The 16,706-nt window shown below is 67.4% G+C and overlaps 2 protein-coding genes and 1 non-coding gene across 4 annotated transcripts; 1 reads left to right on the top strand and 2 right to left on the bottom strand.

The window, feature by feature from the left end:
* Nucleotides 1–1,932: 1,932 nt before the first annotated feature.
* On the bottom strand, nucleotides 1,933–2,039 carry LOC119525506. The gene has a single exon (XR_005214978.1). It is a non-coding gene; the product is annotated as a U6 spliceosomal RNA (small nuclear RNA).
* Nucleotides 2,040–2,477: 438 nt separating this feature from the next.
* TMEM259 (transmembrane protein 259) lies at nucleotides 2,478–9,135 on the top strand. Of its 2 annotated transcripts, none has more exons than XM_037824164.1 (11): nucleotides 2,478–2,776; nucleotides 5,857–6,135; nucleotides 6,636–6,735; nucleotides 6,848–6,958; nucleotides 7,032–7,154; nucleotides 7,219–7,319; nucleotides 7,442–7,457; nucleotides 7,541–7,624; nucleotides 7,711–7,843; nucleotides 7,931–8,030; nucleotides 8,109–9,135. In XM_037824164.1, the coding sequence occupies exons 1-11, from the start codon at nucleotides 2,555–2,557 to the stop codon at nucleotides 8,607–8,609; spliced, it is 1,770 nt and encodes a 589-aa protein (XP_037680092.1). In that variant the 5' UTR covers nucleotides 2,478–2,554; the 3' UTR covers nucleotides 8,610–9,135. The 2 variants fall into 2 exon arrangements, with proteins under 2 accessions (XP_037680092.1, XP_037680091.1); XM_037824163.1 differs by having other exon boundaries at nucleotides 2,555–2,776; nucleotides 7,400–7,457.
* Nucleotides 9,073–15,214, bottom strand: GRIN3B (glutamate ionotropic receptor NMDA type subunit 3B). The gene is made up of 9 exons (XM_037824162.1): nucleotides 14,761–15,214; nucleotides 12,665–13,254; nucleotides 11,199–12,237; nucleotides 10,835–10,980; nucleotides 10,631–10,746; nucleotides 10,297–10,448; nucleotides 9,830–9,994; nucleotides 9,692–9,759; nucleotides 9,073–9,524 (listed from the first exon to the last, which is right to left on the bottom strand). The coding sequence occupies exons 1-9, from the start codon at nucleotides 15,184–15,186 to the stop codon at nucleotides 9,182–9,184; spliced, it is 3,045 nt and encodes a 1,014-aa protein (XP_037680090.1). The 5' UTR covers nucleotides 15,187–15,214; the 3' UTR covers nucleotides 9,073–9,181.
* Between the last annotated feature and the right edge of the window lie 1,492 nt (nucleotides 15,215–16,706).

Here is a 16,706-nt window from a genome sequence, read left to right as displayed (position 1 = left end):
CGCACTGGCGATGCACCAGGGGCACCACCGTCTCGAGGGGGAGGTGTTTAATTGGGGCTCTTGCGTGACCCTGACTTTTTCGGGAGCCAGCAGTGGCTTGGGGGGTGCTGGCCGCTGTTGAACTTGATCTCGAACGCCCTGTGTTCCGCTCAAGTGGTCTCGACCTGTGCTGCCCACTTCGGCCTCCCCTCACCCCCTGTGTCTTTGTAAACCTGAATTCAATTAAGAGAAAAGAAATGAAATGTAAAGCCCACTTCCTCTGGCGCACTAGCTACATCCTGCGTGCTTGGGAGCTTCCTGGCGGCCTGGTATCTCTGTTGGGAAAGTAGATTTTATTTCTCTTTTTGCAATCAAAGCATTAGCCGGGCAGCGATTCATTATAATTTCAAGAATTTACATTTATTGAGTGCCTGCTGTATGCCAAAAGGACTCTCCATGTTACAGGAAATGAATGGCTTTGGGTCCTGGGCAGGCTCCCGTGATTTCAAAAACCAGTCAGTTAGGTCTGGAAGTTTCTGTCAGCCTCCAGGTCACCCCCCCCCCCCGAGCCCCAAGCACCCAGTTCAACTCAGAGGGTGCAGGCTCTGTGGATGGGGGATTGGCCGGCACTGCCCCTGCTGTGTCCCCAGCGCCTCTTTAGGTGGTTGTGTTTGCAGCAGGCAAGCATACAGCAGGCACTCAATGCGTGTGGGGCCCTCCAATAGCCCTGGCCGACAGAAGGGATGGAGGACATTCCTAGATGAGTAAGGCAGGCAGCCTGGGATCAAGTGGTGCCAAGGTGTATGGGTTTGGGGGTCTGTGTGGGGCGGCTTTTCTTAGCCAGAAAGAGGGGCGTCCCTGTGAGGCTGGCGGCTGCCAGGGAGAGGCTGAGTCCACTTATAATTGTGCCTAGGAGCTCCCCCCCCCCCCCGAGAGTTCTTCGTTGCTCAGAAGTGGCCTCTCTCTCTAAGCCCACTAGGCAGGTGAACCCATGACCCTCCCCACTACGTGGGACCTGGCTCCCAGGGGTGTAAATCTCCCTGGCAATGCAGGATATGACTCCTGGGGATGAGCCAGGACCCAGCACCGTGGGATGGAGAACATCTTCTTGACCAAAAGGGGGAAGAGAAATGAAACAAAATAAAGTTCCAGTGGCTGAAAGATTTCAAATGGAGCCGAGAGATCACTCTGGAAGGTGTTTCTGTGTGCTATACAGATATCACCTTTTGGTCTTTAGTGTGCTGGAATAGCTAGAGGGAAATACCTGAAGCTGTCGAACTGCAACCCAGTGACCCTGATTCTTGAAGATGACTGTGTAAGTATGTAGCTTGCACAGTGTGACTGTGTGATTGTGAAACCTTGTGGCTCACACTCCCTTTATCCAGTGTATGCACAGATGAGTGAGAAAATGGGGACAAAAATTAGATGAAGAATAGGGTAGGATGGAGGGGATGGAAAGATTTAGGTGTTCTTTTTTGCTTTCATTTTTATTTTTGGAGTAAGGAAAAGGTCCAAACATTGATTGTGGTGATGTGCTCACAAATGCATGCTGGTGCTGTGAATGACTGTCCACTGGATGACTGTAGGGTGTGTGAATTCATCTCAATAAAACTGTATTTTAAAAAAAGTAAATGAACAATGGGGGAGAATGGGATGTTTTGGATGTTCTTTTTAATATTAATTTTTTGGGTTAATGAAAATGTTCAAAGTTTGTGGTGATGAATGAAATCACAACTATATGACGAGCCTGTAAACAGCTAATTGTTCACCTTGAATGATTATATGTTATGTGAATATATCTCAATAAAACTGCGTTTAAAAAAAAGAAGAGGGGCGTACATCCGGCACGTGGCAGATGGACCAGGGTTTTCGCCAAGGTCGGGGGCGCATAGTGGGGAGACGAGAGCGGATTCTCTTTAGCACCGTCTGCCGCAGATAGCGGGGAACTCGGGCAAAAATATGGAACGCTTCACGAATTTGCGTGTCATCCTTGCGCAGGGGCCATGCTAATCTTCTCTGTATCGTTCCAATTTTAGTATATGTGCTGCCGAAGCGAGCACGTTTTACTCGCTCTACCACGAATTATTTAAAGCCTATAATCTATAAGTTTTTACAGTTACGGCCACCAACTTAGGTGTATATTCAGCACAGATTCCTAGATCGCACCGTAACGGACTATTTCTAATATCATACTTGCTTTAAGTGTCTTTGCTCTCTTCCAAAATTCTCATATGTTGGCTAATTCTTCCGTCTGCCCGCGGCCTCGCATCCGCGGAGGCTTCTGGGAGACAATATGCAAAGCAACAGGGCCCCGCCCCCCAGCGTCGGTGAGCCTGGCGGCGGAGAGCGGGGGTGTGGCCGCCGCGGGCGGGCCGCCGGCATCCCAGCGTTCCCCGCGGGCGCGGGGGCGCCGCTCTAGCCCGTCGCGGCATCTCGCTGGCGTCAGCAGGGCCGCGGAGGCGGAAGATGGCGGCGGCGGCCGGGCGGCGGTGAGCGGCGGCGGCGAGCGCGGCCCATGGCGGCCGGGAGGCGCCCTCGGGGACCCGCGGGCCGTTAGGGCGCGACGCCGGGAGGCATGTCGGAGCACGCGGCGCCGGGGGCCCCAGGGCCCGGGCTCAACGGCGGCGGCGGCCCCGGCCCTGCGCGCGGGCCTCGCACCCCCAACCTCAACCCCAACCCGCTCATCAACGTGCGCGACCGGCTCTTCCACGCGCTCTTCTTCAAGATGGCCGTCACCTACTCGCGGCTCTTCCCGCCCTCCTTCCGCCGCCTCTTCGAGTTCTTCGTGCTGCTCAAGGTGACCGCGACCCCCGACCGCGACCCCTGACCCCTGACCCCGGCCGCACGCCCAACCCCGCCCGGAGCGATTAGAGACCCTCTCCTCCAGCCCGCGACCTCTGACCCTAGCCCCTGACCCCGCGGCGCCCCGGGTACGGGCTCCTGGATGCCCACCGCCCAGGCCTGAGTCCAACCCCCAGGGAGCCCTCTGGTCCTCATCTGGGGTCCCCTCCATGGCTCTTTGGACCCCACCCCTTCTCTGACCTTACTCTCCTGGAGGGCCCCGACCTGCCAGGGGGCCCCTTTCACACCCCTGACTCTGACCTTTGGGATCCTCGGCCTCCCTCCTTCCCACGGCCACCCGTCCCCATCTTGCCCCGGGACCCCAGCCCGAGTCCTGGCCCTGCTGCCCCCCAGTCCCCCGGGACTCACCCCTGAGCTCCAGCCCCGTCCCATCTCCTCCTCCCGCCGCCCCCCACCCCGATTCTCCCTCCCGGAGCCTCTCAGGAGAAGTGGACTTAGCCGGGGTCACTTCGCCAGAGTTGTGGGCAAAGTCCCAGGCAGCGCTCGGGCCGGACTGAACCAGGTCATCTTTAGTACCCTTCCCCTGTGAGGCGTCAGCCACCCTGTGCCCCGAGCTCGGTCCTCCTGCCCCGAGGGCAGCTTGGGAATGGCCGGGTCACCGGGCCGTGGCCTGTCGGGAAGGCGCTGGCCTGGGGTGCTGCTTGGGCACGGGGCTCCCAATCTGACACATTGGAGAGGACGGAGCAGCGGCTGTTTCCGTTTCCATCGGGGCGTCGCCGAGGAAGGATTGTTACTTCTCTGTGGGCGGACGAGGGTGTGGAGGCCTGAGCTGGTTTGCTGTGGGTGGAGGTGCTGGCCGGTTCTGCTGGCACTGGTGGACAGGGCGCAGGCCTGGCCCCTCGTCCGCGAGCTGGGGTCGCTGTGAGGAGTGGGCCTTCCCAGCCGGCTCGGCCCAGGGTCCTTCCTGCAGCCACCGGTCGCCGTGGAGGGTTAGCAAATCCGGGTTCCTCCTGGTAGCCCTGAAATTGCAGGTGTGTCTCTTCCTCGAGGAGGACAGGAGTCCTTGCTGGCCCCGGACAGGGAAGGCCCCGCTGCACGCGGACAGGGTCCTCACTGAGGACTCGGCCTTCCCGAGAGCAGGGCATGTCCTGGTGTGGCCGCACCTGGCTCTGCTTTGGGAACAAGGCAGGCGTTTGCACCTGCCCGGCAGTCGGGTCCATCTGCCCTGGGATCGCCACTTACAGCGGGTCACACAGGCCCGGGGCGCTGGCTGGAGGCCCCACCGACAGCTGAGCCAGTGCCTTGGGGGCTGGGGAGGCCGGGTGGCCTTGCCAGACTCCCGGCCCCCAGATTCCCACTCTGTCACCTGGGGTGCTGGGCCACCCGGGCCTGTGGCAGAGCCGGCTGATTGCCGAGAGGCTGCCGTGGACCCCGCTGGCGAGCAGCCCTGTCCTCTGTGATTTTGCCTCATTTGGGTCCAGCTCTTCTCTGAGGGGGCCTGAGGTTCCAGAAAGCTCCGGCCTTTATTTCCTGCTCTCCTGACTCACAGCGCACTCATTGAAGAGGTGGAGGCCCCCTCCCAGCACCCTTCCCGGGCACTTCCTCCGGTGGGGCCTTCCAGCCACAGCTGGGGGCCACCCTGCCTGCCCTGCCCGCCATGGCGGAACTTCTGGGATGGGCTGCGTTCGCCTGCGGAGAGGCGGGGCCGGGCCTGGTGGAGGGTGTCCCAGAGGCCCTGTCGGCCCCACCCTGCCGGTTTCCATGGCACAGAAGCCAGGGCCCAGGGTCCGGTGCTCCTGGGAGCGGGGGCAGCAGGCGCCCAGGCCTGTCCACTGCTCTCCGGCCCCCGGGCAGCTGAGCCGGGCACCTGCTGAGCAGACGGTGCAGGGGGAGGGGCTGACATGTTGGGGAGTCTTGCTGGCTTCTGTCGAGCTGTGGGGGGTGGGGGAGAGGGTCCTGTGCCCTCGGGGTGGGAAGGGTAGCTGCAGCAGGGCTGGGGACATCCAGGGCTCCCCTGGGAGCTGGACTCAGCTGCTCTCCTCGGCCCCCCAGGGGAAGGTGCTGGGCCCCAGCATGGGCTGCCTGCCAGTCAGACCCCCAGAGGGCACCAGGGGCCTGGGAGCCTGGGTAGCAGCTATGGCCTATGGCTGGGGACACCCAGGAGGCTTCCTGGAGGAGGTGTCGGGGACGTAGTCCTGGGGTAGGGGGAGTGTGAGCAAGTACCTCGATTGTGGGTTCTGTGCTGGGCTCTGGGGCATGGTGGTGCACGGTCTCCACGGAAGTAAGGAAGGACAGAGCCAGGGGCTGGGGGGGTGGGTTAGACGGAGAGGACATGTATGCACCTGCCCTGGCCGCAAGCATGCTGGCCAGGGGGCAAGGTGGGGTGGGAGATGGGGTCGCAGGGTGGGGGGCACTGAGCTGGGCGCCGGACCCCTCCCACGGCGGCTCGGTGGTGGCTCCTGCTGTCCTGGGGCAGCTGGTGGGTGACAGGCCGAGACGACTCGGCACGTGGTAAAGCCGCTTCTGGTGGATGGGGAAACCGAAGCTGGCTGCGTGGCTGGACCAGGGTGGCCAGGCCGTGGTGCTGGGGGTGGAGGGGCCACTCAGTGGAGCCCATGTGGCGGCTACCAGGTCTTGCTGGGTGAGCGGGACGTTCTGCCTTCCCCTCTCCCCTCCAGGGCTCACGGCAGCTCCTTCCTCCATGTGGAGTGCGTGCCTGCGTCCTGGTGGTGTGAGCAGGTCCCCATCTACCCTGTGCCTCAGTTTCCTTGTCTGCAAACCGGGGTGACTGTGGGAGGCGCTGCATTTCACCTTGTCACGCTGCTCCCTCAGCCCAGAGCGAGAGCCCAGCGCGGAGGGGCAGCCGTGTCCTGGGGGTGCCCGGGCGGGAGGGGTGGCTGTTTCTAGGGGTGAGGGCAAAGGGTAGGGCAGCTCTGAGGGTGAGGCGGGGGGTGGCAGCTCCCGGGCTGAGCCCTGCGGGACAGGGAGCAGTGGCACCTGGGGCCCAGCTGCTGGCTGCCTGTCGCTGGCCTGGTGCCCCGACTCGCCCCCGCTGACCGCGCTGTCCGCCCGCAGGCCCTGTTCGTGCTCTTCGTGCTGGCCTACATCCACGTCGCTTTCTCCCGCTCGCCCATCAACTGCCTGGAGCACGTGCGGGAGCAGTGGCCGCGCGAGGGCGTGCTGCGTGTCGAGGTCCAGCACAACTCGAGCCGCGCGCCCGTCTTCATGCAGTTCTGCGACGGCGGCCGCGGCCCCTTCCCAAGCCTGGCCATGGAGCCGGCCGGCAGCCCGGAGCTGGACGAGGACGAGGAGGAGGAGCTGACCATGGAGATGTTCGCCAACAGCTCGGTCAAGGTGAGGTGCCTGGGGCAGGGCTGGAGTGTGGAGGGCGAGCAGGCACCACGGCCACCACGGGATGTGCCGAGTCCTCCCCGCTGGCCCGGCAGCTCCAGGCTCCTGGGACCTGGGGGCTCTGACACAAGACCTGCCCTGAGTGGGGGCCCCGTGGCTTTGCTGTCACTGGTGGGGACAGGGCAGCTGGGAGTGGAGGCCACATGGGGCTGAGCAGCCGGGGAGGGCAGCTGGGGACATGCCGGGCAGTCACGCATCCTCTGCAGCGTCCCAGCTGGTGTGGGAGGGTCAGAGCCCAGGCCTCACGGCCGAGTGCAGCCCACAGGGGCAGACCCTGAGAACCAGCCAGCGTCCGCTGCAGGCGGTGACCGTGGGGCCCCGGGGTCCTGCTGGCTGCGCCTCCCCCACCCACTCACCTCCTGGGGGGCAGCAGGGCTGGAAGGGAGCAGGCCTGCACCCCCTGCGCCCCTGATGTCCGCCTGCCCTCACCCCGCTGCCCACAGTTTGAGCTGGACATCGAGCCCAAGGTGCTGAAGCCGGCGGGCGGTGTGGGCGGCCTGAACGACAGCCAGGAGTTCCCCTTCCCCCAGACACTCGCCAAAGGTAGGGGCAGAGAAGGGTGGTGCCTCGGCGTCCCCGCCCGCGGCCGCCCGCCCCTCGCCCGCCCTGCCGTGGAGGTTCGCGGCGCGGCTGCAGCCCTGCTTCCCGCCCGCAGCGCGGCCACCGGACGAGTACGTCGTGGAGTACTCCCTCGAGTACGGCTTCCTGCGCCTGTCCCAGGCCACGCGGCAGCGCCTCAGCATCCCCGTCATGGTCGTCACGCTGGGTGAGGCCCCTGCTCGCGGACGCCCCGGGCCACGCCGGACCCGCGCCCTCTGACCCCGCCCTCCGGCCCGCAGACCCCACGCGGGACCAGTGCTTTGGGGACCGCTTCAGCCGCCTGCTGCTGGACGAGTTCCTGGGCTACGACGACATCCTCATGTCCAGCGTGAAGGGCCTGGCCGAGAACGAGGAGAACAAGGGTACGGCGGGCCGGGCGGGGGGCTGGGGAGGGCTGGGGGGACCCTCACACGCCGCCCCCCCCAGGCTTCCTGCGCAACGTGGTGTCGGGCGAGCACTACCGCTTCGTCAGCATGTGGATGGCGCGCACCTCCTACCTGGCCGCCTTCGTCATCATGGTCATCTTCGTGAGTGCGGGGGGTGGGCGCTGGGGGCCGGGCGGGCGCAGGGCCGCCCCCGTCCTCACCCGTCCCCGCCCCCTCCCCAGACCCTGAGCGTCTCCATGCTCCTCCGCTACTCCCACCACCAGATCTTCGTCTTCATCGGTGAGTCTGCGCCACCGGCTGGGGAGGGACGGGGGCTTGTCCCCAGGCCCCGGGCGCCCCCTCACCCCGCCCGCTGCCCGCAGTGGACCTGCTGCAGATGCTGGAGATGAACGTGGCCATCGCCTTCCCCGCCGCGCCCCTGCTCACCGTCATCCTGGCCCTCGTCGGTGAGCACCCCCAGCCGTGCCCCCGGCTGCACCCCCACTGCCCCCCAGAGGCCCCCGCTGCCCGCTCAGCCCCGCCCCGCCCGCAGGCATGGAGGCCATCATGTCCGAGTTCTTCAATGACACCACCACGGCCTTCTACATCATCCTGGTCGTGTGGCTGGCGGATCAGTACGATGCCATCTGCTGCCACACCAGCACCAGCAAGCGGCACTGGCTGCGGTGAGGCCGGGTGGGGGCCTGGGCGGGGGCACGGGCGAGGGGCACGGTCGGGGGCACCGTTGGGCTCACCGCCCGCGGCTCCCGCAGGTTCTTCTACCTGTACCACTTCTCCTTCTACGCCTACCACTACCGCTTCAATGGGCAGTACAGCAGCCTCGCCCTTGTCACCTCCTGGCTCTTCATCCAGGTGAGCCCCGGGGGGCACGGGGGCAGGGCAGGGCCGGGGGGCCGCAGGGCCCGGCTCTCACTCCGCGCACCCCCCCAGCACTCCATGATCTACTTCTTCCACCACTACGAGCTGCCGGCCATCCTGCAGCAGCTGCGGGTGCAGGAGGTGCTGCTGCAGGCCCCCCCGGGCCCTGGCACCCCCGCCGCACTGCAGGACAACCTCAACAACAACACTGGCTCGCCCACCACCCCCGACCCCGCCGGGCCGCCCCCCACCCTGGGCCCCGGCTCGCCCAGCATTGTGGGGGACCCTGAGGCCCCGGCGCCCAGCTCCCTGGTGGCGGCAGCTGGCGGGGGCCTGGGCTGGGTGGCGGAGACGGCCGCCCTCATCACGGACGCCTCGTTCCTGTCGGGCCTGAGTGCCTCCCTCCTGGAGCGGCGGGCGCCTGGCCCCCCAAGCCCCAGCGGGCTCCCCCAGGACAGTGCCCCCCAGAGTGACACCCCAGCACCTGGGATGGGCCCCCCGGCCGCCACAGAGAGCGGCCCTGGCCCCGCCTGCACGGCCCCCAGGGGGGCACCCTCGGAGGTGGGGTCCTGAGTCACTGGCCAGGCCTGACTGCGCAGACCCCACCGCGTGGGGGCCCCCTGGGTGCCAGGCCCAGCTCTGCCCCGAGTCGGCTCAGGGTTTCTCCGACTGGTGGAGGGGGCGTCCCCCCCGCAGGGGCCCAGGTGGGGTTTGCCCGCCGGGCGCGTGTGCAGAGCGTTGCCTCCCAGCTGGCACAGTGAGGCCGACCGGTGACCAGGGGACAGGAGGGGGCAGGGTGCCTTGGAAGGTTCTGGAGACAGCGAGCAGTCCCCAGGGGCAGAGCAGGGTGGAGTTGGGGAGCTGGGCAGGGCCGGCCGCCCCCAGTGTGGTGCTCCTGTCGTGCCTTCTCCGCGCGCCGCCTGGCTGCAGGGGCCCGTGGCCAGGAGGCGCCGATGTTCGCCGAGGCGGCCGGGCCGGGGCGAGGGCTGCCAGCCCCGCTGTCAGTGAGGAATGCGGAGCGCGCGTTTGTTCCACTCTATTTAATTGCAGTGTACAGAATCGTGTTTGTATATAGAATAAACCAGTCTGTCGACCGCGGCGACTCTGTGTCTCTGTGCGTCGGGGGCGTGGGCCTCGGTGGGGGGTCACTGCTGGGCGGCAGCTGCGGGCTCCGCGGGGCCCAGGGCGCCAGGGGCGCCACTGCCCGAGGCGCAGATGCTGTCCCCGAGCCAGGCCAGCAGCTCCCCACGCCGCAGCAGGGCCCGGCGCAGCCGCTCCTGTGTGCCTGCGATGCGCTGCTCCAGCTCCTCCAGCTCGCCAGGCCGCGGGCTGGGTGGGCGGCTGTCGGATCGGGGATCCCCGGGCCCCTCGGGCTCCAGCAGGAAGCACACGCAGCGCTGCTCCTTGGCCACAGCCCGGCGCACCCGCCGCCAGCCCCCTGGGCCCGCGGGCGCCTCCAGCTGCTGCTCCTGCTGCTGCCCAGGGCCACTGCGGGCAAGGGGCGGGCTGGGCTGGTGGGCACCTGGGGACCCCGCACCCGCCACACGCCTCCCCCTGCCCAAGGTGGGGAGGGGGCTCCGCGGGAGGGAGCAGGGAGGATCCCCCCCCCAGAGGACCCACCCTGGGGCCGGGGGGCTTACCAGGAGCCCCCTCACCTTGGCTCTGGCTCCGGCTTCTCCTCCTGCCCCTCAGGCAGCTCGATGTTGAGGGCCCGGTGGATTTTCTAGAAACCCAGAGGAGACCGGGTTGGACGGTACCCCGAGGGGGCTGCCCGCCGCGGGGCCGGGCCTCACCTGGCTCGTGTGCAGCCAGTACTGCAGCCTGTTTCCCCGGCGGATGCGCGGCAGCACAAGGCGGTAGAAGACGTGCTCGCCCAGCGAGCTGAGCAGGGCGCTGCCCAGGCCCAGGCAGAGCAGCACGAAGAGGCCCGAGAGGTGCCGGATGCCCATTTGGAGGGTCTGTGGGTGGGACATGGGCGAGCCCGTCACAGTGGGCCGCTGGGGAGCCTGGGGTGTGGGGGACAGGGCCGGGCCAGAGAGGAGGCCCTGGAGCCAGGCCGAGAGTCAAGGGCTCCACTGCCTGGGGCAGAGGGCCACCGGAGAGGGCTGCACGGAGGGGGCACTAGAGCTAGGGTTCGCGGGGCTGTATAGGAGTGCACAAAGACTGACAAATACACACGATGGGAATGAGCAGGGTTTGGCCACCTCGGATGAGGCCCGCACAGGTACAGGTACCCACGTCCACCCCGGCCCTGCCTCACCTCCGTGACAGCCAGGACCCGCTTCCCGCAAGGCACCATCTTGTACCACTTGTCATGCAGCAAGTCCATGAAGCCCGAGGACTTGTAGCGGCTGATGAACTCGGACAGGCTGGAGGTGAGTGGGGAGTTCCGCGGCAGCCCGATGCCGTAGCCTGGGGGTGCAGGGCAGGGCCGGGGGCAGCCCCAGGGTCGGGGGCACTCTGACCTCGCCCCTTACTGCCCCGAATCCTCCAGGGCTCCCTGCAGCCCCGGACACGCTCTGGCTCACCAAGGCCCCGACTTCCTCCCAGCGCACCCCGAGGCGCCCGACCCCCGCCGCCGCCCCGACCCTCACCCTCGATGGCGAAGGGCTTGCCCACGGTCAGCAGCTGGCAGTTGGCATCGATGGAGACCTCGTAGTCCAGCAGGGCCTTGTCCATGATGAAGGCGTGGAGCTTGGGGGGGTCGCTCCTGCGGAGGGGCGGGGAGGGGCGGGGTCAGCATCGCGCCCCGCCCCCCTCCGGGGCCGACGCCCCCACCCCGCGCCCCGCCCTCTCACGTGAGCATGGCGACGCCGGCCGGCGTGGTGGGCGCGCTGTGGCGGCGCAGGTGCGCGTGCAGCTCGGGGAAGCTCTGCTTGATGTAGACCTCGGCGCTGCTCTCCCACACGGTGCCCACGCGGAAGCCCCGGGACGGGTGGTGCAGCTGCGGGGGGCGCGCCGTCGGCCGGGGGCTCCCCTCGCGGGGTCTCCCCCTCCACGCGGGCAGCTCCCCTCCCCCGGCCGGGGCACCCCGGGGCAGAATCGGACCTGGAGCTGCTGTCCCCTGCTCGTCCCCACCCGATCCCCGTGGGCGCGCACGCACCGGGCGCTCAGGCCACGCCCGCCGGCAGGGGCGGGAGCCATGGCCCCGGGCGCGCCCACCTTGGGGTCGTGGATCCCCGACAGCTCCTCGAACGTCTTGTCCCCGACCATGACGGCGGCCAGGTCGGCCGTGTAGCTGGAGAGCACGAGCAGGCAGAAGACGGCCCAGAGGTTCATGAGCAGGCGGCCCGTCGCGCACTTGGGCGTCTTGCTGGAGCCCGTGCGCCCGAAGAGGATGGCGTAGCAGAGCGTGAGCGCCGACGAGTAGGAGAAGACGGTGCCGCGGTTGCGGCCGCGCGGCGTGAGCCCGTAGGGGCTGCGCCACTCGTAGAGGGTGAGGAAGAGCGCGGTGAGGTGCAGCGCCGCGAAGACGCCCACCCACATGGACCAGTGCAGCGGCCAGGTGAAGGCGCCCAGGGGCGAGGCCGTGTCGCGCGCGCGCACCGCAATGCCCAGGCTGGTGGCGAAGAAGGGGCTGGTGAAGTCCAGCACCCGCGAGCGCGCCGAGTTGATGCTGAAACTGGCCACGGCCAGGTGCGCGCGGCCGGCCAGCACGTCGCCCACCAGCCCGGTCCAGCGGCCGCCGCGCAGGGCCCCGTACTTGCCGTCGCCCACGATGTACAGCTCGAAGTCGAAGGGCACGTCCTCCGCCAGCCGCTGCAGCAGGTCCATGCAGTAGCCGTAGCAGCAGCGGCGCAGGGCGCGGGGTGCCGAGCCGTTGGCCAGTGCCGCAAAGAGCGCGTCCAGGGTGGCTGAGCCGTCGGCGCCGGGGGCCAGGCACAGCAGCCCGGCCGGGCACTGCCCGTCCTCGTCCGGCTCGCGGGTGAACACGAACGGGTGCTCCACCAGTGTCACCACCCGCAGCCGGGGCCGCGCCTGGGCGCCCGGCGGGGTGGGGGGCCGAGCTCCCGCGGCGGAGACCCCCGGCCCCAGCTCCAGCTGCCCGTCCCGCCAGCGGCCCACCGTGGCCCAGGCCGGGGTGCCCCGCGGGTCATGGTGCAGGCCCCACACCTGGAAGCGGCGGGACACGTGCACCTGGGAGGCCCCTGTCACCCACACGGGCCCGGTGCGGCCCTGGAAGGACGTGTTGGAGAGGAACCTGGTGGGGAGGGAGGGTGGGGGGGAGTCAGGCCAGAAGGGGTGCTGTCGGTGCCCCCATCCCCAGGGCCTACAGATGACCCACACCCAGCGGCTGCTCCCTACCTGGAGTTTACCTGTGGGCTGCCTTACTCGGGGATGCCGCCAGGTGAGAGCCTCTCCCCGGGGTGGGGAACAGACATGGGGGAGCAAAACCCGCCCCCAGACTCCAGGGCTCCCCGTGGGGTCAGTCTGCTTTCCTACTTCCCTCGCACCCGTTTCCTAAAGCATCACTGACAAATCCTGCCACCTGGATCCCCTTTGGCTCTGCTTCTAGAAGCCTCACCTAAGACACGGAAGGGCCCGGGAACACTGTCTGTGTTGACTCGGGGACAGAGGTGGCCTCCTGGGGGACAGGACACCCTCATGGCTGCACGGCCCCCACTCACCGTGCCAAGAAGCGGCCCCAGGACTCAGGCCCGGCAGGCTGCAGGCTGTAGCAGCCGACCACGGTGGGCGGCAGGGCACGCTCCGGCTGCACCCGGGCTGCGCTGCCCAGTGCCTCTGCCACCAGCTGCACCGCGTCATGGATGGCGGCCTCCAGCGGGGGCCGGGCGACCTCGCCCATGGCCAGCAGCCCGGGAGGCAGGCCCCCCATGGGCAGGGCCTCGGCTGGCAGCGGTGTGCCCAGCAGCCAGCGGGGCCCTGGGGGAACGGCTGCCAGCACCTCACGGGCGTGGGAGACATCACAGCCGAGGAGGACGGCCACGGGCACGGGGGCTTCACTCCCAGCCGGCACCCCCAGCGGGGCCAGACGTGCCTGCAGCTCCACCCCAGTGTCCGGCCGGCTCAGGTCCAGCACGAGCTGCGGGGGGCGGCCAGCCCGGCCCGTCCAGAGGGCCACCAAGCCCCTGGGGTCCCGGACACGGCAGAGGACCAGGCCGACATCTTCCCAGGCGTGTGCCCGTAGCACAGACACCAGCACGTCCAGCAGAGTCTCCAGGGGGCTGGCCCAGTCCAGCTGCAGGTGGAACGGGTTCTGGGAAGGGGGTGGTTGCAGTTAGCCTGGCGGCCTCCACGGCCTCCTTCCCACCCCCAGGAGAAGGTGTTCAAAAATGATGGCCCCTTGCTGATGGGATCTGGCCCCACCCCGGCTGATGCCTGGCCATCACCTTCAGCACAGAGTTCAGTGTCCTTGGCCTGACATCTGGGGCCTGCTCCCTGGTTCTGACCACCCTAATGGTGCCCCAGTTCAAGACTTTTACATGTGCTGTTCTCCAAGTGGAATACTTTTCTCCGTCTATGACAGCAAACTTCTACACATCCTTCAAAACCCTACTCTGTTGCCCTTCATTTACTCAGACTTCCCCATCCCCCAGGCAGAACCCCAACTTCCCCTCTGGGTTCCCCCAGCTGAGGGGCCTCCCTCGGCCCCAGTCCTGACCTCACCGCACCCCCATCCACCTGGGAGCACATTGAGGGCCGGCAAAGGCCAAGGATCTGTAAGGATGACTGGCCAACACCCTGGTACCCGAAGCCAAGCCGAACTGCTGCCCCCCACTGCGGTGCCCCCGAGCCTCCACTGAGGGGCCCCCCCAAGCCCATTGGGACCCACACGGTTTGTGATTTGCCCTCAGTGCGTGAGGAACGAGAGAGCTTTGCCAGAGACCTAAGAGGGCTGGGGACAGAGCAGGGGCCGTGACTCAGCTGCGAAGGGGCCGAAATGGAGAAGCCAAGGGGTCCCAGGCCTGGGGACCCCGAGGCAGGGCAGAGGCGCACTTCCTGGAGGCCACAGCAGATCTGCTGCCGGGACCACCCCAGGGGGCTGAGGCTGCCAAGGGAGAGGGTGAACGGGACCCTGGGCCCCCCCTTTTAGGGTCAGCGTCTCCCCTCCCTGAGGAGAAGGAAGGAGAGTCCTCAAGGTGGGGTCCAGAGGCAGGGCAAGGGGGCTGTTGGGGGGCTGGGATTGGGAGTCTCGCGGGTCTCCTCGCCTTCCCAGCTGTCCCAGTGCTTCCACCCAGCCCCGTCCTCGGGGGTCCCTGGGAGGGGAGGGGAAGGCAAGAGGGGGGGAGAGGGGACACCCGGGGAAGCCAGGAGGGAGACCCCTTCCTCGTCCCAACCCCCTCGGCCTGAGCGTGCAGTGAAGGCGGCTGCACAGCCCGGGAACCGGGGAGGGGACCTGGGATGCCGGGGCTGGGGGCGGCCATAGGCGTCTGCTTCACCGAGACCCAGGGCGGGAGTTCCGTCCCCTAAGGAGGCGTCCTGGGGACTGAGCCTTCGCGGTCGAGGGCTCCGAGCCTCGTGCGCCCCTGGGGTTCTGCATCCCTGTGCGCGGGGGGCAGCCCGGGGATCCCCGTCTCCAGAGCCAGGGGTTCGCGTCCAGCGCGCTCAGGGGACTCCCGGGCATCCCTGGGGCCCCCGCAGCTGGGCCCCAAGATCCCCGCGCCCCCACGGCCCCGGGCCTCCCCCAGCCATCACCGGACTCCGGGTCCCCGCGCCCCAGGGGCGCCCGGAGTCTCCCGCTCCCCGGTCCCGCCGCGCGTACCGGGGCGCCGAGGGGCGCGCGGGCCTCCCGCCGCAGCAGGCTGAGCACCGGGGTCTCGGCCGCGGCGGCCAGGAAGTGCAGCTGCAGCAGCTCGGGCCGCGCCTCGGGGAAGGCCAGCACGGCCGCCACGCCCGGCGCCGCTAGCGCGTGGCACAGGCCGCGGGCCAGGGACGCGGGGTCGCGGGCGCCCGGGGCGGCCACCGCCAGCTCCAGGCTCAGGTTGTGCGGCGGCCGCGGCGTCCGGGCGGCCCGGGCCAGAGCGGCGCGGGCGCGGGCGCGGACGGCGGGCGCGCGGGGCAGGAGGACGCCCAGGCGCACCGGACTCCCCGGGCGCGCCGGCCCCCCGCACGGCTGCGGGTGGCCCCGGGCCGGCCCCGGCCCCAGCGCCAGCGCCAGCCCCAGCCACAGCGCCCACGGAAGCGCCATCGCCAAGTCGCCGGCGGCCGCCCGCCGCGGGGTGGAGCCCCGGGTGCCGCCCCGGAGCGGGAGGGGGAGCGTCCGGCCAGCGTTCCCCCCGCCCCCAGCACCCCAACCTCCCCTCCACCCCTACCCGTGGCCGCTGCCAGGGCTGGGGAAGGAGGCTTGGCCTGGGAGGGGTTCGTGCCAACGCCTGCCCTCACACCCGCCCCCGTTCCCCCCGGAAGCCCCAGTTCCCCCCTCCCAGCCTGGTAACCTTACCCATTGCTCAGACGGGGAAACTGAGGGCCACAGCTGTCAGGATTTGCCTCCCTGGTCCCACTTGTGGCAGCTCCCCTTTTGCAGGGGGCATCTCACCCCAGAATGAATGAAAAACCCAGGGTGCTCTAACACCTGTGCACCCCGGGGAAACTGAGGCAGGCAGGCCTGATGGGGACCTATAGAACCATAGGAGGCCAGCTTGGAGCAGAGAACTCCTCTTCACCCTTCAAGACCCAGTGCCAAGTGCCCTTGCTCCAAAAATCTGTCTCCACAGAAGGACGCAGACCCCTGCCCCATTTGAGTGCCCCCTGCCCGCGGCAGCTCCATTCCAGTTTTCTTGTGCGTTTATTTGCTTTCTTGTGAAATGTCTTCTCTCCCCTGAGCTCTGGCGGGCAGGGACCGAGTCTGCCTTGTTTCACCTTGACATGAAATTCTCCTGTCCCCTCCTCCCGCGTGGGGTGAGGTGGAGGACAGTGCTGGGAGCCTCCCAAGATCCCACGGCGGAGAAGGGCAGCCTCTGCGGACCCGGAACATTCCAGCTGTAATTAATGAGTCTACACTCGCTTCAGATTTTTCACACACATGCACAGGAGCCATCTCTTTTTGGAACTAATTTTATAGATGGAGAAAGAAAAATCCATTAAATGAGTAAAAATGCCAACCGCCAGCCAGCGAAACGCAATGGGTGTTGAGGCCACTGTCAGGAGGGGTGGGTGGCTCGGTTCCGAGTGACGGGAGGGTCACTCTCCCAGCCGCCTGGTCCACCTCGATGACACTGCCTGTGCTCGCCATGCCGGGACCCCTGCCCACCTTCAGGGCCCCCCCAGGTCCCCCCCTGCCCTGCTCCCACATGAGGCACTGCATTATAAGGGACCCCCGAGGGAGCCTGAGTCCTGGGAAATAGGGGCCGATCCTGGGGAGGGGACCCTCCCTCGCCCTTGGTGGATGCTCCATTAGTCAGTCAACAAACACCACTGTGAGCTCATCCAGGGAGGCAGCCGCCACGCAGCTGTGCCTTCCCCCGGCCCAGCTCCCGAGTCAGGGGACATCCCAGACCTGCCAGCTCCAGGTACGTGACGGGGGGCAGGCTCTTGAGCCATCCGTGCCTCAGTTTCCCCGTCTGTGCAGGGGCGAGAGGAGGAATTCCTGCCTCTCTGGCGGGGGGGACAAGTGGACACACAGGTTTCCGGATCTCTGCCTGCACACAGGAATCACTTGCCATCAGCGCTCGTTGGGGGTCCCTTGGGGGATGTTCCCGGTGGGGGGCT

Source organism: Choloepus didactylus (genome assembly GCF_015220235.1).
Source record: "Choloepus didactylus isolate mChoDid1 chromosome 25 unlocalized genomic scaffold, mChoDid1.pri SUPER_25_unloc1, whole genome shotgun sequence".
NCBI lineage: Eukaryota > Metazoa > Chordata > Mammalia > Pilosa > Megalonychidae > Choloepus > Choloepus didactylus.
This window is presented reverse-complemented; position numbering and strand designations above follow the sequence as displayed.

Coding starts and splice junctions, on each gene's coding strand:
- TMEM259 (XM_037824163.1), top strand. CDS start 2,555: ATGTCGGAGCACGCGGCGCCGGGGGCCCCAGGGCCCGGGCTCAACGGC. Junction 7,458..7,540: donor CCAGATCTTCGTCTTCATCG/GTGAGTCTGCGC, acceptor CGCTGCCCGCAG/TGGACCTGCTGCAGATGCTG. Junction 7,844..7,930: donor AGCAAGCGGCACTGGCTGCG/GTGAGGCCGGGT, acceptor CGGCTCCCGCAG/GTTCTTCTACCTGTACCACT.
- GRIN3B (XM_037824162.1), bottom strand. CDS start 15,186: ATGGCGCTTCCGTGGGCGCTGTGGCTGGGGCTGGCGCTGGCGCTGGGG. Junction 10,981..11,198: donor CGGGGATCCACGACCCCAAG/GTGGGCGCGCCC, acceptor CGCCCCCCGCAG/CTGCACCACCCGTCCCGGGG. Junction 9,525..9,691: donor AAGCCGGAGCCAGAGCCAAG/GTGAGGGGGCTC, acceptor CCTTGCCCGCAG/TGGCCCTGGGCAGCAGCAGG.